Source organism: Nyctibius grandis, chromosome 4, assembly GCF_013368605.1.
Source record: "Nyctibius grandis isolate bNycGra1 chromosome 4, bNycGra1.pri, whole genome shotgun sequence".
NCBI classification, from domain to species: Eukaryota; Metazoa; Chordata; class Aves; order Nyctibiiformes; family Nyctibiidae; genus Nyctibius; species Nyctibius grandis.
The window spans coordinates 74154701-74181932 of NC_090661.1; the positions used below are offsets into that span (position 1 = coordinate 74154701).

The 27232-nt window shown below is 38.3% G+C and overlaps 2 protein-coding genes across 3 annotated transcripts in view; one reads left to right on the forward strand and one right to left on the reverse strand.

Annotated features, from left to right (window-relative positions):
- The window catches only part of WAPL (WAPL cohesin release factor), a 157835-nt gene that overhangs the window by 114353 nt on the left and 16250 nt on the right, over positions 1-27232 (reverse strand). The window lies entirely within an intron of this gene.
- On the forward strand, positions 2608-26776 carry OPN4 (opsin 4). Its single transcript, XM_068399395.1, is given in 13 exon segments — positions 2608-2634; positions 9926-10068; positions 12001-12134; positions 13346-13549; positions 15421-15431; positions 15433-15593; positions 16499-16663; positions 19946-20053; positions 21205-21385; positions 24507-24659; positions 25179-25247; positions 25706-25744; positions 26585-26776. Coding segments are annotated over 13 exon segments (1587 nt in total).

Below are 27232 nucleotides of genomic sequence, written 5' to 3' on the forward strand. Positions count from 1 at the left end.
TACTCTCAGCAGCTGCTGAACTAATCAAATTAATCTATCTGGAAAGGCATGTACAACAATGCCAAATATAATGAAGCAAGAAGACACATAGTTTGTATAATGTCTGATTTACTTTAAAAAAGGCTGCATTTATTCCATGATTTGATTACTGTGCCAAACATACTATGGGCTCCCCTAAAAATGCCAAAAATTGGATGCTTCCAGGCTAACTGGAAATGAAATCTTTTCAGTGCATTGACTTGTTACTAAGACGAGAGGAAAAAAGAAGAAAAATGTAATCTGTGACCCAGGGAAAAGGGAAACTTAACGTACAAGCTGTATGTAAACAGCTTGAGTGTTAGCATTACGCAAAACTAAGACATAAAGCAGAAAACTAAGAGGATTTGAGCAAAGAAAATTAGAATACTCAGTCAAAGAACATCTCTGATCTAGTATTTATGCCTGTCCTTGAAGATTATATGTCTCAAACTTTGTCATATCAGTTTGATAAGAGTAGGATGTAACTACACATGAATTAAACTTCACACAAATGGGAGATGTTCCATTGCCTTCTTTCTCTGCACTTCAGTCATTAAAATGTACTTTCTGCTCTGCTCCCTTAATAAGCTTTATTTGCAGATAGTATGAGCTTTTGCCAGTTTCACATTGTGGCTTTCTGTAATAGCATCTCCTGCCTTTTTAGTTGTAAAATGCAAAATTATCTTTCAAAAAGGTCCTGTCCCTCAAAATGTCCAACATCATTGTTTGCTGCTTCATATCTACAGTGTGCTGCACGCAAGCACTGTGTATGCAGGAAGACAGAGTGATGAATTTGGAGTTCACATCAACGTCTTTTGAAGTTTGTACCATTGCCCTGATAGTCATGTGTCTGATGTCACACATAGGGAAGAGCACACCCTAGAAAATGACCATAGAATCTCAGACACTGACAAAGTTGAAGATTGTCAGGTGATCAGCCACCTCTGGGCTCGGTTCTGCCACAGCTAGTTTAAATCTGGCTTGGTTGTGTCCACCTAACACTGCAGGGCAGGGATACTCGATGAAATTTCTCTGCCTTTCACAACAGGTCTGCTAATAATTATTTTTAAGGTCTCACAGTTTGAGAGCCTGTAGAGTCTAAGAAGTGTCTCCTCTGGTTAATGTTCAGTGGCCTGGTGACACAAGGTAAACGCTACCTTCCTTGAATGACTATCAAGGAAAGGGAATCTGCAGCACTATAGGTGAGTGCCTTTGATATAGAGGCACAGCTCCTGTTCATGCAAAGAAATGCAATCCTTTTTCCCCTCTTCCTTCAATTTGTTGGGTACTGCAAGTGCTAATTTAAGGAAAAGTACATGAGAGGGAATCAACACAGAGCTGGGGGAATACAGTTACCACCATTACTATCACAACCTTTTCACAAAGGCTTTCCAGAAACAGTTGACACCATCTATTTTTATTACTGACTGCAATGAAGCTAATAGCTTGCATTAGGGTCATTTTGACGGTGGGTGGAAGGCCTAAACTCTGATATTCAGGCTGCAGTATCTGCTAGAACAGCTTTTTCACACTATGTGCCTAATTCTCTATCGCAATTAAACTTCACTTTACCACAGTAATGGGCCTTCAACTGGGAATACAGCAATTCATATCTCTTTGCACATATAGAGGAAAACTTGTGTGAATAAGAATCTGCTAATGTACGCCCTAACTAACCACAACTGAAAAAAGAAAGCAGACAAGTCTTGAAACCAGTAAGCAGACAACGCTTGAAACAAGTGGTTATTTTCTGTTCTCTGTCTAAGGTATTTGTGTGCTTTTGGGTTTGTTTTTTTTTAACTGAAGAGCAGAAAAGGATGATGTCAGTGGGTTTTATCCCTATTTTTGGTTTATTTTTAGAAGTGGACCAACAAATAACCATGACCTAAATTCTACAAGACAGAAGTGCACACAAGCACTTTGTTAAATACCAGAATCTATTTGAGTTCAGACAATTTCAGCATAACTGTACACATACATCTTCTTTAAAAGCAGACTACAAAAAACTAATTCACCAATACAGTGAAAACGAACAGTAACGTCTAGTATTTAAGACAGATAGTGAAGTCAACCTTTTAACTTCTTTGTCTTCGTACAGGGATAATGTGGATATAGGAATAAAATTCAGACATAAATCTGTGAAAGGCAAAAAAGATAACAGCACTTTTAAGGGAACATCAGTTTTATACTGTCATTAAAGTGAAGCTGGAATCTGGATGGAACAAGCTTCAGACTGGGCATGTGCGGACCCTGCTGTCTCCTGTACTTAAATGGAAGCTGCTGCTGCTGCCCTTTGCTAAGCTGAAGATGGAGTGAAGCAATCTGAAGCTCTAGTGAGAAACTCTGCACTGGATCTCACATTATTCCAGGGAATCTAACAATCTGCTTTACACACACACAAAAAGGTAAATTGGCTGACTTAAATTCAGAGGAGAGCTTTTCTTTCTGTGTTTTTGCTTAGATTTTGTTCACCTGAATAATCAGCCCATTCAAAGGGGGATCTCTTGCCCCTCTGAGGACCCCAACGGCACCAAAACTGTGGAGTCCTTCAATGCATGGAATGACTCGGGAGCCAATGCCTCCGCACTGATGGACCTGCCTCTTAGAGCCCCAACAGTAAGTGTTTTCTGTCACTAAAAGCTGTAGCAAGTAGTTCTGCTGGCAAAGCTGGCATTTATAGAACTGTAAATGGATGTTTAAGGTGCGTGTACACATTTAATGCTGTAATGCAATAATGAGCAACATAATGAAAACTTTAAAATCTTCTTTTTATTCCTTTAACTATTTATTTACAGCAGAAAGGACTGTAGAAGCAGTGTTTTTCAGCAGAGTTACATGGGCAGAAGACAGGGAGGAATGTCTAACGGCAAAGTACACCAAATGTATTGCAAACTGTCAAAACAACATGTTCTTGTGCATTAAACAGCTGTTTAGCAGTTCAAACACAGTGCTCTCTTGTGTTATTATTCAAGATGGAAATCCCTGTAATTTCTGTAATAGTCTGTAAGTGCAGTGGAGTGCTTATGTAAATGTTAAAGAGCTGTTATTTGCAGTTACCCAAGAGAGCTATTCAGAAGGTTTTCCCAGGTAAGTTCTATCTGTTGTGATGACACTTCAGGATGGAATTTCTTTGGGCTCACTAAAAATATTCTCCATCCCAACCCACAAGCCTGAACCAAAGGAGTTCAGAAGTCCTCTTCCTGAGTGTGTATCTCAGTATACTACTAGGACTACAAAGTTTTGTTCACCTGATGTTTATATAAAAGTCTGTTTAAAAGTAAAGAATAAAAAAATGACCCAAACTAATTTTTAAACTTTTTAAAATTTGAAATTCAACTTAAAATCTTGATATGGTCACACCAGGTATTTTAGCATGGCCCACAAAACACAGTGGACACTTAAAAACTGTGTGCAAGTTTCAAACACCCCAAAAGTTTTTATGCATATAGGATGTTGGATTGGGTGTTTCAGTTTGATCCTAAGTTATAATGAAGGACTAGTAAATATTTTATTATTTGCATAGTAAAAATGCAGTCTGTTTATTTATTTTTTTAATAAAACCTGGATGTGTGCAGTGTATTACAGAAAAATAAACAGAGAAGTGCCCTGAGCCAAGGCACTTACAAACTAAATTAGATGGATAACATATGAAAGAGGATAACAGAACATAGCAGGGGGGGAGAAGAGGGACTGGAGAGCGCGTGGCAAAATGGAAAAGGATTCTGGGGACAGAGTGATTTACATCAGAAAATTAAAAATGGATTTTTCCTTATTCTGCTGAAAGAAGTCATGAGCTGTCCGTTTCCTCTCCCTAGGTCAAGTGACTGTATTTTCAAACTTTTGCATTTTAATTTGACACAAAGATTGGTTTAAGAGAGTTTCAGGACTGAAAGCAGTATGCGCTGCTTGTCGTTAAGATTAAATCCGAAATATAGGATACAAACTCTGCTATCCAAATTGCTCAACAGGACAAACATCATCTATGGAAAGCTCTGCTGTCTACCAGAAAGAGGGTTTAGCAGTTGGCGTCACCCTGCTGAAACCATAATTGAGGTGGGATTACATTCCTCTTTGTGCTGCCTGTCATCACAGAGCAAGTGCCCACAGAGGCAAGCTCAGAAATCAGAGCAAGGAACTGTGAAGAAAAATAAGTGCCATCAGTTGTTTCAGGCCTCCTGTAGGTAGGCAGTACAAACACTGCACCTAGAAACCCTAGGAAATTACAGTTTTTCTGTTCTGATAATTTTTCTAAACTATATGATTTGTCTCAATGTAAAAGGCCTAACACTACCATTGGTTGTCTAAGTCATACTGTGTAAATAAGCAGCTTCATTACCTGTACTGGCAGGAAATTAAGAACAAAGAAACCTGACACATTGCGTAAGTCAGTGTGGGACTGCCAAAACTTGTGATGTTTTGGAACTTGGCTCTATTCCATTAAAACATTCATTCTGCAAAACCAATGCCTACAGTTTGAAGCCAGGTGAATTCACAAAAGCAACAACATAGCAGTCCCTATTTCCCTTTCCTTGTCTTTTTTTTTTACATCAAATTAGGTGTAATCCATCCGATGTCCAGGCAGAAGTAGCTGAAAAATGTCCTTGTCCTAGTTTTTTCTGCTCCTGGCTTTTGAAACAACGTCGCACAAATAAATCAATTAATCAGTCAGAACGAGCATTGAAATATGTTCAAATCCCCAAATGACCTTACGAGGATTTCTTCTTTCCCTACAAGCATAAACTAAACCTTGCTTTATACTCTTGCCATTGGGGAAATGTGAGAAGTGGGCTATATCAAATACGATTTATATTCAGTACAAGTCTTTACATGCATGGTCTTGCTCCTACCATCATCACTGTTAGCTTTAGTAGGACTTTAGTAATCAATGTTTCCATGTGAACCGTAATTAAGTGATATGATTTTTTTCTTACTCTGAAAAAGAACAGATTTTTTTTTCCCCCAGTAATGGTTGAGCTGTATTCTTTGCATGTTGTCCTTTTTTCACTTATACACAAATATTTTTCTTACGCTATGGGTGGGGCGGGGGGAGGGTTGGACTTTCAAAAATGGTATGTCTTCTACTAGAAGTTATTCAGAGGTGAGCTGGTTTGGTTGGTTTTGGCATTTTTTTAATCAATTATGAAATAACTATTTAGAAAACCTTCTTTTTAGGAAAATGTGTATAACGAAGAGATTTCCAAGACAGAATAGATGCAGGCAACAAATATTCCTGGATTTTATATCTGATCTACACTTCCTTCTAACCTAGACAAATCACTTAGGCATCTTCATTTTGTCCTGGACCGCAAAGGAACTCCTTTATCTTTTAACTCTCTTCAGACCAGTGCCTTGCAGGGTCTTGACAAACTTCATGGTGAAATACAAGTTCTGCCCTACACTGATGTCCTTTGTGGCTGATTCATTGTTACCCCTTCTCTGTTTGCACCAAGCCTTAGCAGAAGGGACTGTGTGCTGCTCTCTTCCCAAAGAAACAGGCTGGCTCCTCAAATTGGCCCTCCAGGAAGAATTCTGCCTCCTTGTAGCCAGCTGTGGCAGCAGGCCATAAATATAGAATAACAAGGCTCCATGTTGTGCTGCAGCCTCCACAGACAAGGCCAGAACAGCAAGGATTTAGACATATTTATCTATCAAACATTTCCTTTTCTCCAAACATCCAAAAAGCATCTCAAGTTTGTAAGTCTCAGTCAAGTTTACCGAATGATAACTGAAAACATGGTCAGTTCTGTTTTAGCTGTTTTGTTGTAGGCAGTAGACAAGCATTCCTTTAGGGAGAACAATGAGCATTTTAAGAAGGGAGACTGCATTAATCCTAGCTGTTTCCGTCTATTCTATTGTTTCCACAAGGACACACTTAAACCTGCTGGAAGGAAATACACTAACATAGAGCAACTTCATAACTTCATCACTTCTTGCCACTGACTCTATTGAGGCAAATGATAGAGTAGGATTTTGGAAAGGATTACACCTATATATGGAGGATAAAAATATCCTCCACTAAGATTATCCTTTCAAAGGGATAATAACCCTGTTTTAAGATACAAACCAACTGCTAAGACTCTATACTGAAAATGAAACTCCCACAACACTGTTCATTATGCATGTTTCACAGCTCTGTGAAGCACGCAGTCATGGCTAAAGGCAGGCTAGTATATTGTTAGGAATGCTGGTCTGAATCCGTGTGGCACTTCCCAAGTTCCTTACCATACCAAAACTACCCATCTGATTCTGCAAAACTGTAGTGTAAATAAATAATAAATGACATGTCTACCAGAGATTAAAAACACAAATTATTTTACAGCTCTAGCAAAAGGCCAGTTTTCATATACACCCAAACAGTATTATAAAACCTGCTTTTAAGGTTGACTAAAATGCCATCCTTGGCTAGTGATATGTTCTCCACCTGACTCTCAGTACTTACTGTGAAGAAATTTTGTTATATTACAGTTACTACCTTGATGTCCTCCACAGCTTCTGTGCCCATTTTGTTTGCTTGCTTGAGAAATGTGCAAGGAATGACTGTCAGGAAGTTGGTGCTTCACAATGATTTTTATTCCTACAGAACTAATACCAATCTAAGCCACCCCCAGCATAGCTGGTCTGTGGGTATACTGGCATCCAGTGGTCCAGGCCTCAGGTGCAAGCATCTTTTACTTGTTGACTAAGGAAAGCTGTAGTCCATTGTCCATCCACTGGAAAATGTCCAACCTCTAGCTTCCAGTTCACTTCCTTTGTGCATTTGGTGATGTTTTGAACCTTAAATTTTTGAACATTAAATAAACTGTGTTGTCATATCTCTTGGAAGATATGTTCTTCCTGTTTGCCTGTTCATTTTTCTTATCTTCATTACAAAGTATTTATAGAAAGAAGGCTGAACAGAAAAACATGCAAGGCAACAATGCTTTGTATTATCAATGCAATTGAAATAGTTGTTCAGAGTATTCTCAAAGGACAACTGCTACAGTGGGGATTGCAACAGTGGGATTTTTATTCCCCCCTGACAACCAAGTACCCATACTGTGGGGTGACAACAGAAGACAGAGGCTAAACAAGGCTAATCTGCTGGAGAAACTGAATAGAGAAAAGCTTTGGGAATTGTCTGATCTCTTTATTATCCTGCTGACCTGATTTCCTCAAGCACTATCTTTTTCTCCCTGTCCTTTCTTTTGACGTACAATTCCCATAGAAGATCTAGAGCTGAACTTGATACAGGCACGTGTTTCAACTTCAAGTAAGGAAGCTGTATGTATGCAACTTAGTTATGAATTTGAAGTGCTCACGCCTGATCTAATGCCTTGTCAGTCAACTAGTACCTTTCTTTGACTTAAAGAAGCTTTGAATCAGATCTGTATTTCCAATAAAAACAGTGAAATCACTTTTTTTTAATAATTGGCTTTTTCCTCTTAGAGAACAGCCAGAGTTGGACCCTGTGGTAGAAAGCCCAGACCTATAGGAAGTCCACAATAAAATGTGAATTTATTCCTCTTTGCTGCAGACCTTTTTTTCACCCATATATTTAGTATTATTTATGTCCTATCACTGCTCCAGTATAAATATTATTCCTTTTTTTTCCCACACTTGACATTTTTATTGACTCTGAACTTGCTTCATTCCTGAACAAGTCATTTTAAAGACTTCTACTGTCCCTCAAATAACCTTCCCTCTCTTGTGATTTCTCTGTGTATTTATATTTATCTTTTAAATTTTTCCTTGTCCTTAGTCCTCCACAAATTTAATTCAAATTAAAGCCATTTTACTCTGTTCTTTGTAGCCAAACCAAGCTCCCTTAGTTGCTTCGCTTCTGTTACCTTGATCCAGTTCTGATTAAATGGGTAGTTACAGGGAAAACCACCAGAAATCTCCATCCCATTAATAGTCACCATTAACTCTCTGTAGAATAGCAGTTAAATGTTCTAGCCACAAGCCTAAGGAGAAAATAAAACCCAAACCAAAGAACACCCAATCTTATTTATTTAAAACAGTTTTATCTCAGACTCTTCCTCTCTACTTGCTATTAGTATGGGATCTTTTTTGTTATTTTACTGGCAGTGTGTTAAGCACAGCAATTTCTACCTAGGCAAGATGCCCATTGATGTTGATGATGTGACGCCAACTTACACTTTGCTGCAGGAACCTGAACAATAAATGCCATGATACTGTCATTCAGTTAGTGCATCAACCTTAACATTTTGCTCCAATTACAATAACAGCAAGGGCTAGATTTTCTCTAAGACCAGAGTATTTGTCCAGCATTTCATTGCTGCTAATGTGGAAACCCAGGGACTGCACTCTAGTTGTTGAGGATTGCTGCGGGCAGCTCTTCAGCACACAAGCAAAGACAATCTCTTCCAGACACTCCTGGGCTTCACCTCTTGCTACTGGCACATTAGTTTTAAGTACACACTGTCTCTAATAACTTCAGCCCAATCTCACAGATGTATTCAGAAGTAATGTCCGCCTCTGTTGCGTGAAAATACCCATTTCCTTTGATAACTGGGGTGTTGTCAAAGGCATTTCTGAGGGAATGCCAATTACTAACACAACTACAACATAAAAGGCAGAACTTCATATCTACCTCTGTGCACTTTCCTCCTTTCCTACCAGCAACCTTCGTTTTCCTGGGAAGGAATGACTGCATGTGACAGCTGTACCACCACCTGCCAGTACTTGTCGTTGGAAATAACATTTCCAGCCTCATAGCACTATTTAAGCTTGGTACAGGCACAGACTTTGGTACAGGCAATTCCCTTGTCCTGGATCCTAGGCCAAAGCCAAGTTGACAGTATTCACAGTAGGCAGGCTACAAATGATGCAAAATATTTCCTGGGCTTTTCTCAACCCTGGTGTAATTCTTGTAGCTCAGTAGCTGAGGAATGCTATGGCTGCAGCTTGCAGACTTGAGCTATGAGCAGTGGTCACAGCATGCCATGCCAGAGCCAGTGCCACCCTTGATGAGAAAAGCCTGGCTATGAAGAAGAGACAGGTTCTGCCCATGCAGATTAATGAGGATGTGGCTTGGTATTTTTCATGAGTCCATTAGCTGTTTGGAGCTGGTGCCAAGACACGTGTAGGACAGTGGCAGTTTCACATAGGTGAGTGTTTAAGTCTTCTTGCCTGACCTTATATCAAAAGGCAGCAGAACAGTGATGGGTTTGGACAGCTGTTCTTCTCTCCTCTTCAATTTCTATCAGGTCATCCTGCTTCCTGGGTGCAGCCTTATTGTTTGCTTCATGACTAATCTGGGGTCACTTGGCCTAAAATACGTTTGTGGCTTCTGATACTTAACTAAAAAATGTTTTTAAATTATTATTTTAAATGCTGTAGTCTTCAGACTTGGCTACTGAATTTTGCTATGAGTTATTAGTTGATTAAGACACAAATGCTTTCATCAAGTGCTTTATCACGTACTTCACATAGAGCAAAATACCTTCATTCAGTGCAGAGCGAAAAGAGAACTTGTATGGAAACCAGGAATACGGTATAAAGGATTTGTGTTTTAGTTTTTCTGATCCTTAATTTAGTTTCCAAAAGACTATTGTTCAATGCTGCCAAGCTTTTGGTAACCAAGTCTTGATGGCAGCTTGCAATTCAGTATTATGCAATTCAGTATTATTCAGTGGGAGAAATGAAATAGCCATACTACTAAAGGTATAAATGCATGTTTATCCATAGAAGATCATTTCTAATCAGTTAGAGAAGTCTAGCCAGTGATGTCAGAGGACAACAGAAATCAAACTTCACAGGTACAGAAACTTTCCTAAAATTAAAACTACTGGAAACTATTTGCTGTCTTTTTGCATTCTTGACCATTTCCTCTTTTAGAGGAGCACACGCCAGCTTATTCAGTAAAGTCTGACAATACACCTATGACCTCTTGTTTACTCCACAGAAGATGACAGTGCAAGATGTTCCTGGTGCCTTTCCTACAGTGGATGTCCCAGACCATGCCCACTATACAATTGGAGTAGTCATTCTTATAGTGGGGATCACAGGAACTCTGGGTAATTTCCTGGTCATCTATGCTTTCTGCAGGTATCTGTCTTTTGGATTTTTTTTTTTTAAATACTCAAATTTGTGAACTTTAACGGTATCTAGAGTGTGCTCTGCAAATGCAGCGCAGGCATACTATCAGACTACTATGCAGACATAGTAAAATGCACCAAGAGACTTTGCTGTAGGAAAAAAAGTGGCAATTTGCCGTTTCCCTCTGACTTCCTCCCATTAACCATAGCCATAGCAAAATTGTTAGCAAAATTGCAAAGAATCACCCAGATATGCCAAGCAATAGAAAAGCAGCCAAAGCAGAAACCTTTCAGTGATTTTTTTATATGGGCTGAACTGTGTCTGCACTGTACTGATGGGATGTTTTGCACCTGTCTCTCCCACATATCTTTGCTATTTCAGATGCTTCCTTCCTTCTGCTTACTACTCAGTTTCTTTTCCCACTCTGTTCCTTACTGGCCATGCCTCTTGTTTTCACATTTTCTAACACTTGGCTTATTTCATTTTAACTAAAGCCACATTCCAACTTTTATATCTGAAGGAAATGGGTCGCTGACAACAATGTGATATTTTCACCATTCCTGTTCACTCATCCTGTTTCTGTTTTGTCACACTGAGGCAGAGCACTGGCATGATGTCCAGGCCAGTGAGCTTCTACTTCATGATTGGTCTTTAGGCACAGATGTAATAAACCAAAATAACAGCAATTATATGATAATTTGGTTGTGTTAACCTAAAACACTGGAGTGTGGACAAAAGTAGTCTGGGTCTCAAACCTATATTTATGTGGTGCACTAAACGGTAGGTTTCAGTATGTGCATTCAGAGTAGACACCAACACTTAAGTGTGAATAACATGGCCTTAAGAACAGAAAAGGTGTTGGCATGCAGACCAGATATGTGAGGATGAAGTACATGAGCTAGGTTAGCTCTTTGGCTGGTCGCATACAGGAAATCCAGTCACGGCAGTTGCAATTCCACTGGAGGACACAGCTTATCTTCATTTGAAGATGTTATGAAGACAGAAAGGGACACTGATAGCAAAGTAGCAAGTATATCAGAAGTCTGGAGAACACATCAGAAGCCTACAAAGCAGTCTCAAGTAATGGCAAACTGTAAGACAGCCAGCTGCCTGAAACAGAAATATGTTCAGTAACTTTGCAGACTACTGAACAAATATGAGTGGCTCATAAGCATCTACTAATAATATCTCCTTGCTCCTAAATTGACAGATAGGGGACAGTAGTCCCAATGATTGAATCTGGATCAGTGCAAATTATTCTGGTATTTTTCAATTGTGTCTAAGACTGAAAATTTGAGAAAGGAGCTAAAAAGTTACACTGAGCCCCAAACTGGGAAGCTCTGAGTTGAGCTTTTACGTCTACCCTCTAAAACGCTGCACTATAATACTATGAATAACATATACAGGCAGGATACACTGAAGGCTGGCTATTGCTTTCTTCAAGGTCAGTGCCTGGGCCAGTGAAATGAGTGTCATAGAGAAGAATTGATGTAAAACAAAATGCTTGATGTGGTACATAGTGAGTTTGCTTAATTCCTGTATTGGAAGTCACTGTTGATCTTATCAGCAGTGGAAAATGTGCTCCCCTCCCCCTGCTTAACACGACCCAGATCCAGCAAATCCATAGAGTACATCAACTTTCATTTCCTGTTAATCATGGACATGCAGTGCTGCATTGAGTCAGAATATTTAAAGAACAATATGATTTATCCCCATCACTGAGCTGGTTATCAAAACAATTCTCTAAAGTGCACAGGAGTATAAGAAGAGTAAAACTGAGCCTTGCTTATGTTCTCTCGTGAGGGAAATGAGAAGCACTCTGCTCTAGCTTGCCATGTAGTGTGCCTTGGTATTTGTGAAGCTGTCAAGGCTCACAGGAAAGAGTAACAACATAATTAACAGTGCAGCAGTGTTTAGTAACATTCCTTCTAATTTTTGTAGGAGTAGGAGCCTTCAGACTCCAGCCAATGTATTCATCATCAATCTAGCTATTAGTGACTTCCTGATGTCCATTACGCAGTCTCCAGTTTTTTTCACCAACAGCCTCCACAAACGCTGGATTTTTGGTGAGAAAGGTTTGTATATATTCTTTCTAAGATATCACTAAGTATGTTCTTACCATAGTGGCAGTTAATCTACTATTTCCTTATCCTCAGGTACATTTGCAATGTTGAGAACATTTCTCAACATCGTTTCAACGTTGACACAAATGTTGCTTTGAACATTTTTGACTGTGTGCAGTAAATACATTCCCACCATGGAGAGGAAAATTACATATATGAGATAGATGATTGGCAACATAAGGCACAAGACCAGTCACCTTGCCAGCATTCTTCCCCAATCTTCTCATAACTGAGCTACTGGCAGAGTCCTATGACAAAGAAGCACCACCCCTCAACACACCAGCTTAAACCCTCTTTTAAATAACATGCTCTGGGACTTGCACTTGGCAAAGTTAGGCAAGAAAGACTGGCAAAAGTGAGTTTTCACAACAGAAATATTAAGTGAACATTTCCTGTGGAGTAAGGAAATGTGGAATGAAGGTGCTTTCATTCTTCCTATGTCACTGTAGTAAGAGGAAGACTAGTCTTTGCCTCTTGAACAGGTATTGGCAGAGGGGACAGGCAGAGAAGTAATGTTGCTATTTTGATCTCCGATGACCAAAAGCACATCTTTGTCAGTTCCAGGACGTGTTCAGTTGCATACATAGAATCACAGAATCATAGAATGGTTTGGGTTGGAAGGGGCCTTAAAAGGGACATGTTAAAATAAAAAACTAAACCAACCCACTGCTTTTAATCATTAGGTTGTTTGAATAATTAAAATCACTCATTAATATATTCATAGTCTGCATATTTACTTCAGTTATGCTGACCTTGAGATATAAATGGTTCCATGACATCAAAGTAGCTATAACCCGTTGTTACGCAAAACAGCTGTTTCTACGGGAGCTGCAGTAAAACTGGATTTAAACAAGGTATTAATGGACTGCTGAAATGATCCCACTAGAAACATCAGAAATCAATGAGTGAAAATATGTTAAGTATCACTGTCTCCAGCAATTCAAGCAAACAAAATCTTTGACTTTTATCTGCATGGATAATGCAATTAGCAAGACAGACAGCAGCTTTGAAACAGCATTACAACTGCAGGAAAACTGAAGTTCCCTTGCTTTACAAATTCCAGAATACGTTAGTTCACGGGAAACATAGACTTGAACTCTCCCAGAAATTAATTAGCATGGGTAGATTAATTTCACTGCTACTTCTGTCATCTTCATTGAAAGGCTGTGAGCTGTATGCCTTCTGCGGAGCTCTTTTTGGCATTACATCTATGATCACTTTGATGGTGATTGCCTTGGACAGATATTTTGTCATCACAAAACCTCTGGCTTCTGTTGGAGTGACGTCTAAGAAGAAGGCCCTAATAATCCTGGTAGGAGTCTGGCTGTACTCTTTGGCTTGGAGCCTCCCGCCCTTCTTTGGATGGAGTAAGTGAAATGGAATAAAAGTTTTTTTTCCCCTCATAGCATTGGATTAAAGACTGGTTACAGGTATAGAACCAGGTTGAATTAATGGCTTGCATATTAGGCTTGAATAAATCAATTTGAAGAAAACTGATAAAATACATATTGAACCTGAAGATCTCTAATCAAGAGAAAAAAAATTCAGTGTGTATTACAGCATATTACATGACAATGGCACTTTACCTTAAGCTCATTACTTACTGAATTAAGAACAGTAGATAAAATCATGGCCAAAATTCATGAAGGATGTGCCTGCTTGTTATCCCACACCTACTTCTGTTGAGCCATATTCAACAACGTAAAAGTGAAATAAATGTATTTGTGTTTTTTCTGATCACTTTTTTCCTCCCCAAAGGTGCTGTGTAAGATAGTCGTGTCAATCTAAATTTCTTTATTCATATAAAAGAGGAATACAGTCTGAGTATTTTGTGCAAGTATGTCTTCAGTAAGCCTTGACTGTGTTCTACATGGGCAAATTGCACTAGGTGTTGGTCACATTCTCCATTCAGCCATTGGTATCTTCACTAAGGCTTCCAATAAGGATGGCATTTAGTAATAACTAACTCATTAATTTGCTTTTGTAAATGTGAATTTTGTGCCTGCAAACTGGAACACACATACAGCATCTTGATCCTTGCAACTTGTAACAAAGAGAGCTTCTGTTATTCTTCCTCATTTGAATCTGCCTCACTACCATTAATTTGTTTCCTATGAGTCACCAGTTTCAGTCAGTAAGTTAGAATGAACTCATCATTCAAAACCCCAGCCCATTATTGTGCTCCCTAATTCCAGAAGAGAATGTGTCCGCTCAGCTGAGGTGAGAATAAAGCAATGTTTGATTCTCCCAAAGGATGCTGCAACCAACTCAGTTACTGAGCAGAATTTCAGCAGATTTTTGTTATTGTCTTGTTATTGTCATCCTGGTCCCCCGTGAACATGAAGCATGTGTAAGCAGGCAAACTGCAATACTGGGAGAACCTGCCTTTAGTTGGATGAGGAGCTGTTAGAACAACAAAATGACAATATAGTCTTAGTTTCTAGATTCTTAATTGGAGAAGGTGGAATAATTGCTTGAAGGGTGTTGTTATCTTGTAATTAGATTCTAATAGTATCCACAGTACTAACTCTCATATGGTAATTAGATGCATCTGAGCACATCTGGTGCAGTATTTTTAAGATTTCAATGGAAAATATCACTCTAAACAGTGAAAATTAAAATACAAAGGTAAAAAGACATTGCTGTTGCCATTTTCTTTACTTAGTTTGACACAGTTCCTTTAAGGAGATTATATTCTATATCAGGCAGAATATTATGGATGTATGATTTTTTTTTGCTTGCACTCTACTTCGTGACAAAATTAATTTGGTCTGCACAATGAATCTCCTTTGCACAGTAAACTTCTCTTATCTGCACGAGCTACTACAAGTGGTAGTTATAGCAATCAGTTTCATTTCACTCCTTGGGAAGACAGCAATTTGGCAGGAAATGGAGATATTTAAAAACAATACAGGTCTGATCCAAGACCCACTGAAGTGTTTGGAGACACGGCCTTTGACTATGTTGAGCTTTAAACAATATTCAAGAAACGAAACAGAATTATTCAGTATTCAATCTGAAGCCTTAGACTGCTAAACATAAATACAATTCGGGCAACACAGGAAAAGAAAAAAAAAGAAGAGGTACTTTAAACGAAGTATCGTGTATCCTTTTAAACTCTTTTTCCCTCTAATAGAACACGACTAAATCCAATGTTATTCTGAGTATCTTTCTCTAACTGCTGCACTCAGAATAAGCATCACTTCATGGCTTATGCCTTCTCCTGTCTTTCTTCTAGGTGCGTATGTTTCCCGAGGGCCTGATGACTTCATGCTCCTGGGACTACACAACTTTCACACCATCAGTCCGCGCCTACACGATGCTGCTTTTCTGCTTCGTCTTTTTCATTCCTTTGATTGCTATCATATACAGCTATGTCTTTATATTTGAGGCTATCAAGAAGGCCAACAAGTAAGTAGCCAACAGTCTTAACTTTTTATCTTCTATTTAAGTGACTGCTTACTTTTTTGAAACAAAGACTAAGAGAAGAAAATTGGGAAGTTTTTCACTTTTAATTTGTATGCACACAACTGAGACAGGAAACCAAACAAGAATTCTGTCAATAGTCAACATGGTAGGAAGTATGATCCTTAGAAGGGCCATTCCTGAATTTAGGCCAGAGCTGTTCAGTATATTGTCTAATGACGTAGAAAAGGATATGAGTAGCAGCGACAGAAGTCTGAAGGATGAGAAAGGACTGAGACATTAACCAACCAAAAGAAATACTAAAGGGACATCAGAGACACCCAACAACAGTGTGTCAACAACTATTCCACAGAAAAATACATGGAATTGAACTACAAATTCCATGTTTGACAAAGAGTGAAAAAAAGGTAGAACATTTAATCACAGGTCTCTGAAACAAAAAATGTTGTTGTAAAAATAAAGGCCAGTGTCTGCCACTACATTTGTAATCTGTAGATATCTGTCCTGTAGCTATCAGCACATCTAGTCACATAGCTCAGAAGCACAGACTGAGAGTAAGGTAGCAAAACCAGACCTAGGGAAGCAAAGACTTCTCTAACTATATTTAATATAGCATTGTTCAATTGGCTTGAACACTCGATTTATGTGGAAATTCTTCTGGTACAGGACTATTTTCTTCACTGAAGCACATGTGAATTTTGACATTGATCAGTGCAACAAAAGTGCATTGAATTGTGAAGGACCAGTCACATACATGCATTAACACATATTAAAAGCGCATGACTTTTAGCATAAACTAGCATAAGAGTAATTGTTACCCCATTTTATGAAGCTATTTGCTCAATTCCCTACCTCTTTTTTTTTTGCTGTTGTATATTTATTTCCCCTAGGTCTATTCAGACATTTGGATGCAAACGTGGAAATAAAAAGTTCCAGAAACAGTATCAGAGGATGAAAAATGAGTGGAAGATGGCCAAAATTGCACTGATTGTCATCTTGCTTTATGTCATTTCCTGGTCACCATACTCTGTTGTTGCTCTGGTAGCTTTTGCTGGGTAATTATGAATGTATCAGCAAAGGAATATTCAGTGAAAGAAAAAGGTGTGAAATTGTAAAAGATGGATGAAGGTCAAAGCCCTTATGGCAAGTTTAATGCCTGAAGTGCATCCAAAACATTCACATATTTAGGAATGACATTTAACAAATGAGGCACATGCTGACTGTAATTTTTCCTTACTTTGACTTGAAAAAAAAAAAAGTTAAAAAAAAACAAAGAAAAAAGAAAAAAAACACAGGAAGGTTATTACTGGCAACATACCATTACTGTGCTGATGATTTCTGAATGCAGATTCTCTGTGCTAGGATATTTGAACTACCTGAACTTTATTTAGTACCAAAATGCTACATAAGGGGCACAAAAAGATCCACCCAGGGGTTGATTCTCTTTTCTTTCTCCACTTCTTTTACTTACAAAAGTCTATTCATTTTGTTGTGTTACATCAAACTGCTGAAATTCCTTACATGTATAAGCAAGTTCAAAATTAGTACGTACTTGCATTGGGGAGCTTTTTGATGCTGGATATAAAAGTTCATAAATATAAATCATCTAAGCATGTTCTTCATCTATTTAATTGTCAGCATTTTATACAGTAATTTCAACAAAAGCATGATACTATTACTACAGTATCTGTACATAGCTTGACACTAGGCTATAGCTGATACAATCCAGGTACAAGTAACAGATTGGGAGTCTGCATGCCTTGGCTCCTTGTGGATATTTTTCCCACATTAACCCGTGCATCTTCCTGTGCTTCAGTTTAGCCTTTGTAAACTGGGTGTGACTCTGCTTTAGAAAGTCTTGTCAGCTGCAAATCCTCAAGGGGAAGACTCCTATGACAGTACAAAACACTACTATTTGTATTTTTCAAGTCAGAAATAAAAAGTAGGTCTTCCTAAAACTGTCATACGGGATAAATATACTTATGATGGAGCATTTTGGGAGGCAGAGGTGATTTTTGTTACACACCTAAGGAAGAGGCCACTGCAGGGCCTCTTCTCATAGCTTAGGAAGGCAACTTCCTAAACATAGCACTTCTAAAATCTTATGCTTAAGAAGAAAAAAATGTTAAGAGTATTCTCTCCCTTTGTATCCAGAGGGGGCAATTCCAAGCAGCAGCAAACATTTTCTCCCTGAAGGTAAACAGGTTCCTCACTCAGAAACACGAATCCTTAGGATGTGTCCCAGTGTCCCATTTCCTGTCACAGGGGGACTTAGGTACTGGGCACCTACCACTGGTGATATGTCACCAGAGGAAAAGCAAGAAGACTAAGAAAAGCAGCACAGCTACCTTGCAGCACTACTTGCTCTAAGGTACCTCAAAAACAAAAATTTGGAGATGCTTTAAGCTAAGCATTTTAACTATGTAGAACTGTCAGGCTGTCCCATACAGCATCTACTTTAGGAACTGAACTTGACTTCCAACTTATGTCCCACACTGACAAAAATCTGAACAAATGGACAGCTTTATAACTCTACAGTATGTGACAAATGAGCATTTGCAAATCTTGCTCATGACGATATCTGGTAAGCAACACAGCTTCATTCAGCTTTTTTTCCATTTCTGAACTACACCTTTTAGGCTATCCTTCTGGGATTTTTCAGAGATTAATAGACGAAGCCTGGAGGCCTTCTGTAGACTTTTATTACCACAAACTCAGATAAAATCACTGCATGCCACATATGGGAGGCAGGCATGGAGTCTGTGCCTATAGTCTTGGAGTAAAGACAACTCATCTGACAGAGCAACACCATACACAAAATGAAGGAAGAACCTTAATTCCTTTAGAAAATACTTTGGATGACAAATACTGAGCTAGCACACAGTCGTGCTTACTAATGTTGGTCTACAGGTTTTATTTTCTGGGAGTGGTTAGCTTAAAGAAAAGCCTTTGTCACTTGTTTGTTTCTGTTAGCTGAACTTGCCATCAGTCTTACCAAAGCACTCTCTCTCTCTCATCTCAGGGTCAAAAACTCCATTCCAGCAAGATCATGCTGTTCTCCAGACTCTGTGAAGAATTACACCTCTAACCAATGCTTTAAAATATGATTAGGAGAAACCATGTTAAAAATTGCATATGGAGAACATGCTACTTGGACAATTCTTATCAGAGAAAAGCCTTAAATTAGAGGCGAAATGGCATCTCAACATTCAGGCGGCTGACAAAATGATTCCTGTATTACCATTGGCCAACCATTTCTATCTCATCACAGAGCAGAAATATTCCCATAATATGATGAAATATTTCTTCACCAGAAAGATGAGCTGCCACTTACGTATGCAATTCTCTTAATTGTTTGTTTGCAGCACTCATATGAGAGACCTTCTTCTGAGAGATGATTGAGAGGAAAATCTGTTTTCTCCCATAATATTGTACGAATACAAGGCTAATGGAAAGATGGAGCTTAGACTGCCTTCTTGGGGAGAAGTGATAAAGAAAGGATGTTATCCTTGGGAGCAAAGACTGACTTACTAGGTCATTTCACTTAGAACTCTTTTTACCAATGCAGGAAGAGGTCTTCATAGTCTCTAAGCAGGTCCATGGAGAACTTGCCTGGTAGAAACTGCAGATGAAATATTATTGTTATTTTGGTCTGAGCTGTTCTATTGACTTTCTTCTGACCAAGACCTTATGGGCTACTTCAAGCTATCTTCAAAAATTAACTGGCTGATAGCAGCATGTCAGATAGATAGATAGACATCCGTCATAATTCTTTTATCCTTTACAGTCACATCACCTGCATATATGCATGGTCACAGTAACACATCAGCATAACATATGACACCTGAAAACACTTTCCCTTCACTTTTTAGTTCAGATCAGGCAAAAAATAAAGTTTGAATAGCAAAATAGATTTATTATTTATCTTTCTCTATAATGCCTCATTCTGCACACCTATTTAGTGACATATTACTCAGCAAGTGTATCATCTGCTGAGTTTGGAACAGACAGATACTCTGACGAATGAACATTCACTTACTGAAGGCTGACTTTGTCCCTAGGGTAAACAACATGGGAATTACCACCATCCTCAGTCATAGTAGTGAAGTGCAGCAAGAGAAGCCCCAAGAAAATCATGTTTCTTAGAAATGCAATTAGTCTGGTGTTGATCTTTACAGGGAAAAGATGTAAAATTTGTTCTCTCACTGTCTGGGTACAGAACTCCCCCTTTTACTCTCTCTGGAGCACTAGTAAAGCATTGTGCTGTCAGTGTATAACTGCATAGACTACATCATAGAACTCAATACTAAATATATAATGCATTTGCATTACTCTAGGTATTCCCATGTCCTAACACCCTTCATGAACTCCATACCAGCTGTGATTGCCAAAGCTTCTGTCATCCATAACCCCATCATTTATGCCATCACTCACCCCAAATACAGGTAAGTTCACTCTTATAAGCTATGTTTAATATAGCAAAGAAAATCAGACAGTAACTTTGTCACTTTTAGCGCTAGTACCTGAACTCTGCTTCACCTGCTCATTTTACCTCTGCAAGACAGCCTCGCCCTCCCCAAGAAAACATCTCAATGCCATATAAATGTCAGTGGAATTTGTACTTGAAACAAATTCCTGTGCAGATGGGAGTTAGAGATGTTTATGGATACTGATCTATACTTACAGACTACATGAAAAAAGATAGAGACCTTCCCACCTCAAAGGAAAGCACCATAAATTTTTTAACTATCTTCATGAGAGATGCAGACATTTGTCAGTGTTGCAAACAGCAATTTATTAAATTAACCATGCCAGTGAGATGCAATTCAGTAAGTCAATCCACCTCTTCCCTATTTTGTGTGTCTTCCCCACCTTTCTTCAAGCTTTCATATTTCAGATAGTATTTATTCTGAGTTGTAACACCTAGGGTCATTACCACATCAAGTTCAGATGCAGGCTGGGAGATCTGACGGATGGCAGCAAAGCCATGTATGTGCTGCTGTTTCACCCTTTACAAAGACCTACTGGGGAACTCGATAGGGAAGAGGTGGGTATGAATATCTAAGTGGGGAAGACTGGGAGGAAGAGGAAAGATAAGCAAAAGAGTTTCCTTATGCTGCATATGAGGAAAGAAATATTGTAATATTACTGCACTTTTTGTACAACTCTACAGATAGCCAGCAAACAGATATGTTACAGGAAGCTAGAATAGCTGCTTAGGGGAAGATTAAAATAACTCATTATGTGGCACTTCTGCAAGGTTCAGTTTAAAGGGACAAAATTTTATTTTTGCCCTCATTAAGCTGAAAGCAGATAAAACATCATTTTAATAGCTCCCTTCAGTGTGAAGAGTTATACTTTAATGCCCTTATTCCTGCCAAGCAATAAATTTGAGTCCTGCAGAACGCTGTGAATAAGTGATCTTGCAGGGTGATTGTATATAAGATATTGGATATCTGGAAAACTCTTTTTGTACCCAGTAATTTTCCAGTCCATGCAGCATTAGTTCATCTCTCTGAATAAATGCACTGTTTATGATGACTGAATTTTTGTGCTAACAGAAAAAACCTGACTGGTTCTACCTCTCATCCATTAGAACAGCCATTGCAACATACGTTCCTTGCCTTGGATCCCTGCTGAGAGTTTCTCCTAAAGACTCACGGTCTTTCAGCACTTATCCCTCCTCCAGACGAGCGACTGTAACCAGCCAGTCTTCTGAGATAAGTCGGTCGCAGAAAGGAAAAAGGCGACTGTCTTCTCCCTCTGACAGTGAATCAGTAAGGGAAACACTTCCCATACATCCATTTTTAATTGCAAAGTAATTCATTTTCATATAGAGTCCTTCAAAGTGGTAGATTCTTTAGATGAAATGCATTATGCTGCTCATTACAAGAGCTCCAAAGAAAGTAGAAAGACAAAGTGAAATAAAAGACAGAAGGCTGAATTGTAAAAGCAGAATGTAAATCTTTGTATTCCTGATGGTTTGTGACACTGAAGGAAGAGTGGAAAGATGGAACAACAGGAATTTTAGAAAGTAAGGGAAGCTTAGAGTCAGAGCACCCTTGAAAGTGTGATCATACTTCTAGGACATACTTGTCTGACCACAGATTTGGAGTCTGGACGTACACAAAAAAGAAACTGCTGGTCACTAAATAGTTCTCTAGTGAAAGCAAGATTGTAATGAAACAGATACTGCTTTCTCAAAGTGAAGTGGGCTGTATTTGGAAACATATAAATCATCAGATTTAGACAAATCAGTAAATCCATTACAGAATCATTCTCACAGAAGACCTTAACAGCTTGCTGCTGCCAGTCTAAGTGAAGCCAAATGTTTTGCACAGCAGCTGGAAACAGGGCACATATTTCACATCCCAGGCTCACTCTTGCAACCCAAAGTTATATTACTAAGTAACTAAGCACATTAGTTAGTTCTTTGCAATTGTTTTAAATGAAATTTCCAAATATATGAAAAGCCATCATTTTCTCAGTGATTCTTTTTCATAGTCAAGATAATCATTGTATCTAATCCAGTCAAGTGCTGAATTCTGACAGTTGTTTTTAAAACAGTGGTATTTCAATTTCTTTGCAATCTATATTCTTTTGACTTCCTGGTCCAATCAAAATGAAATTTTTCTGGCTAGTAGCCACCATTCAGGTGGAATGTTTTAGAATTGGCTAATAAAAGAAAGAAAACATTTGTATATTGCATCTCCTAGACTGTGAATTCTGATTCATAAAAAAACAACAGAATCATTCAGTAACACTGTGTGTTCTTGTACTACTATCAGTGCTGGGGAAGGGGAACCATACAAACGATTCAACAATTCTTTTTGCTTAGGAAAGCAACTCTTAATACTCGAGGTAAAATAGTGGAATGGAGAATGAAAATTACCCAAAGTAAAAAATTGCAAGCAATTGGCATGCTTCGGTCTGGACTGTGCTGTAAGCCTTGAGTAAGTCTGGATCTTGTTCAGAACAATGATAGAGTCAAGATTTTCTGATAAGAATATATGTTTCCCTTAACTATTTGATTTGACCATAGAATACTCTGATTTATCAGTAAGTAATATCAGTTTAGCTGAAGTACAGAGCAGAAAGAAGAGCTCAGTTTAAAACAAACTTGCTTCGATGCTCGCTGATAATTTATTTTGGGTTTTTTTTGCACCATATGTAGCTCAATTAAGCTATAAGACTTCTAGACATACACTCACAATGCAAAAAGGCAGTACGTATGCTGCCGTGTATTTTATGTCAAGGCTGGTCATCAAACTGTAAGCTGATAAATTATCTTTATGCAATTTTTTTGTACTCCTGTGGATGCAGATATTCTGCACCTTGGAAAATCCTAAAGAAACAATTTCCAGTCAGTTCTTTGCAATGAAAAGGAGCCAAGCTCTGGAACAGATGCTCAGAAAAGAAAGTTGCTTCCATTTTAAAATTCAATCAAATGGGACTGTAAGTGCTAATACACTCTATGCATGGAATGGGAAGCACCGTACACATTTTTCAAAATGTTGGGATCCAGAAAATAGCCTAGCCCAACCTCTCATGCTTCAGCAGGAAAACATATGTTTAGATTGTCCTCCTGGATATTTTGTTAAGCTCTTCTAAAAAATCTTCCATGGACACATTTCCACCTGGAGACACTTCACTGCAGACTCATCTTCATCATTGCTTCCCCAATAGTTAGAAAGCTGCTTCTGAAAATACAATCTTGATTGTCACTGTTCCAAGTTAAATTAATTTTTTCTTCCCCTTCTTCTGTGTTCCCCTTATCCTTCCCCAAAGTTACACAGAAAAAAACAATCCTGATCCTCCTTAGAGCAATCAATCTGTTATGTATTAAAATTCTGGTATGGCATCACCAATTGGGATTCTCTCTTAACAGCAACAGACGCATCAGGCCAATTTCCAGTTCCATCAAAGTTCACGTTTTTCTACAACTCTTATTCTTATTTTCTTCCCTGGGGAAAGTTTATCAAAATATCAATAATTGAAAGTATCAAATATGGAAAGTATCAATAATTGCTTTGAGTATTTTCAAGCAATTATATACTCTCATCTGATGGAAACTACATCCAAAGCACATAGATTGCTTATGAAAAACCCCTTCTGCATGAAAAAAATTAAAGAAAGTCTATCGCACTGTTACATTCCCCAATTTTAAGGCAAGGTACACTGTTAAACCAAAAATAGGCTGGTTTGCCATGAGCTGCTCATCACAGCCCCATTAGCTGTTTCATTGTTTTATGATGATCCATGGAATTCTGTGATTCCTCATCACTGTAGTGAAAAGGCTGACAGAATGAGGAAAAGGAACAGAATTTTTGAGTTCTAGGAAATTCTGGTGGGTTGGGTTTTTTTATATCTTTTTTTTTCTTTTCCCATTAATTGGAACAAAGTTTATAAAATCAGGGCTCCTTTGTGGAACAAAATGTTTCTAAAGCATTGATTCTGCAGTCCCCAGACATTTCCTTCTATTTATTTCTGCTTCCACCCAAGCCACTTCAGAAACTTTGTCCCTAATTCCTCCGAACACCTGTGCTTCCTCATTGGGTACTACTATGGAAATACTGTCTCCTCAGACCTATGAGGTGCATCAGAGAAGTTTCAACAATAGACTATAAAGAAACACTATTTTGTTTGAAATTTTGCAGTACATCCTGTGGAGGCGGGGGGGAAAGGCAAGTCAAATTTTAGACTCAACAGACTTGATATAGTTTTGTTTGTACCTCTTATAAGGAAAAATTTTATAAAGTCATACATGGCATAACTTTTGTGAAATGTCTTTTATACAATGTCTCTTTACAATTTTCTAGGTAAAACTGATTCTCGTGGGGCAAATTGGACAGAAGTCTAAGGAAGCTAAAGTGATTGTTTTTGCTGTATTCATTTTAGGGCTGTACTGACACAGAAACTGATTCCCCCAATACATTCTCCAGACTTGCTAGCAGACAGATTTCCTATGAAACGGGTAAAGACACAACTCAAACTAGTAACATAAGAGCCAAACCTACACTGAAGAGCCATGATTCTGGGATTTGTGAGAAGGTAATAGACTGCGTAATATCTAAATTCTCTGACAACTGGTAGATTAACAAATCTGCACATTTTACCATAATTAATCATGAAGGTTCCTGCCAAGACGATGTGGATAACCTATGAGTTAACACAATGAGTAATGACTTAGAGGCAATAAAAGGTCATCAGCTTTTTATTTCCACCCTGGTTCATTATTTAGCTGTCTTTGTTGCATTTCTGACAAGCAATGGTGCTGTTTTAGTGAACTTTGTATCTGAATGGTATGTTGTCTTGTGTTTTCAGTAATATTTGTATTTCACTGTCCAAATTACTTGGTCAATCTTTCTGTTGCCTCATCATTTGCTATCAAATGAACACAGACGGTGAGAGCTAAAAAACAAAGCTATCTTTAGCATATCACTACTTTTCAGTCAGTCCTCTGCTGTCCTCCTTTTTTTCTTTTTCCTATACTTTGCTTTTCATGTATGTAAAATATTGTGAAATACCTACATGTCATTTATGTCTTTCTTATCTGTGTTCATTTTTCAGACACCTCTAGATGCTGATGACATATCCATGGTGGAACTGAATGTCAGAGAGTACACGGCTACACCCACTGTAAGAGTTATTTTTTTATTATTTGGCATGGGTCTAACTAACCAAGGGAACAAAAACTAATGACAATCCCAGTCTCTGAGCACAAATTACGTTATTTTTTGAGATGCAAAAATCACACGATACTCACAGCAGAATATAGAAAACATGACCACAAAGTGTAGATCATTGCTGAAACCAAGTAGAAGGAGAACATATACTACAAGGTTCCCCTTAAGTCCAACTTCTTCAAGGAACTTGAATATTTTCTTGAATTCAGTAGGTCTCCTGATGAGGTCTGTGATTTCATTAGTGGAGCATGGAAGCATTAATTTTGTGCTGTCTTTATATGAATAATATATACACAGTAAGCTGAGATAGCCATTCTGATGGCTGTACCTCTGAGACAGCCATAGTCTTGTGGCAAGTACTGCTGTACAAAGTGACACTGTTAACTATTGAATGTTCTCTGTTTTGGGTAGCACCAAACATCTAAAAAAAGCAACTTGGAGGAAATCAAGGTAAGTTTTTTGAAACATGCCATATCACCTGTTTAGTATAATGTGCTAGTGTCCATTTCTTCTTCCATTTAACAAAGCTACGGCATACTGATAATTTTTTTTTTGACATCTACCACAATTGAGTTAACTTGCCTTAATTCTTGACAGACAGGGAAATAGGAGAAAAGAGTTGACAGGTGAAAACAAGCCAGTTTTATCTTTGCAGTAGTAACCCCAATGTAATATAAACATCTCTTTATTGTTAGTAGTGATCCTTATGAGCTATTGCCAGCCTCATCCTGACACTGTCATTTTTTGGTCCTGCACAAGTCACAGCTAACATTGCTATTGTCAAAAAATGCTAATTAATCTTTCCCTCAATTCCTGTTTTCACTTCATTCTCTAGTTTGCTTCCCCCTTCAAACTATCCATGCTGTTATCACTACATTTCACATCACCTCTTGCCCCAATGAACCTAAACAGTCCTTCATTATGGAGGGACTCCTTACGTCATTGAATTCATAGACTGTCTGAGCATATTCACAGCACTTTTGTTCATAGTTGAATGTGCTGTCATTAGCCTGGTCTTTCATCAAAGTAGACCAGCTCTTAGGTAGCAAATGTAAAGTCCATGCTTTAGACAATAACTTGTTTAATGGTGTTTTTCTTGTAAGTTATTCACAAAATATTAAAAAAATTTCAGATATAATTTTCTCCATCCTTTAAGTTTGGTTTTGAGTTAGTCGTGGCAATCGGCAAAGTGATTATCTAATTATATGCCACTTTTTCATAGATGATGCAACCTGATCTCCTTGTAGATGTTTGTGTTTTCCATTTCTTTTAAATCCTTGCATCCTTTAGAGAGGTGAGAGCCTAAATGGTATTGGACAAGGAAAAGAAGAGTCTCATCACAGTCCATCTGCAGCCCAGATACCTAGCATTACAATAACATACAGCAATGTCCAAGGAGTAGAGCTGTCTTCTGGATACAACTCTGGTTTCCTGTACCCTAAGATCAACAGCCACAAGCAGAACAAGAAGTCCAACAGCTAAGTGAGTGGTGCAAACCAGAATATCACCTTAGCCAATACCTCTGGAACAACTATGGACCAGCTGAACCCAGAATATCTTCCTACATTGTTCTGAAATGCTCCTACAAAGACACAACACAAGACAAGCAAGGATAAAAGCAAGAGGAGGAAGCTTTTCAATATCAGAGCTCTCTCCAGTGGTTCACTTCTTGATCTGAGTTACATTGTAATTTCATGCAGCCCATGAAACAATTTCTTTCACTGGGATTTTACTCTTCTCAGGTATATTCCACCACTGCACGGATCTTACCTACAAGCCTCCTAGGATTAACTTGAGAGGAAAGGGGAACATGAGATTCAAAACTGGTCTTTGTTGACTTAGTGTAGTTTAACTTAAAGCTATTACAGAGCTAAAGCTGAGAGATTTGGGGGAAAACATACATTACTTCCTGAAGATGGTTTCTTCATTATTGTGAAG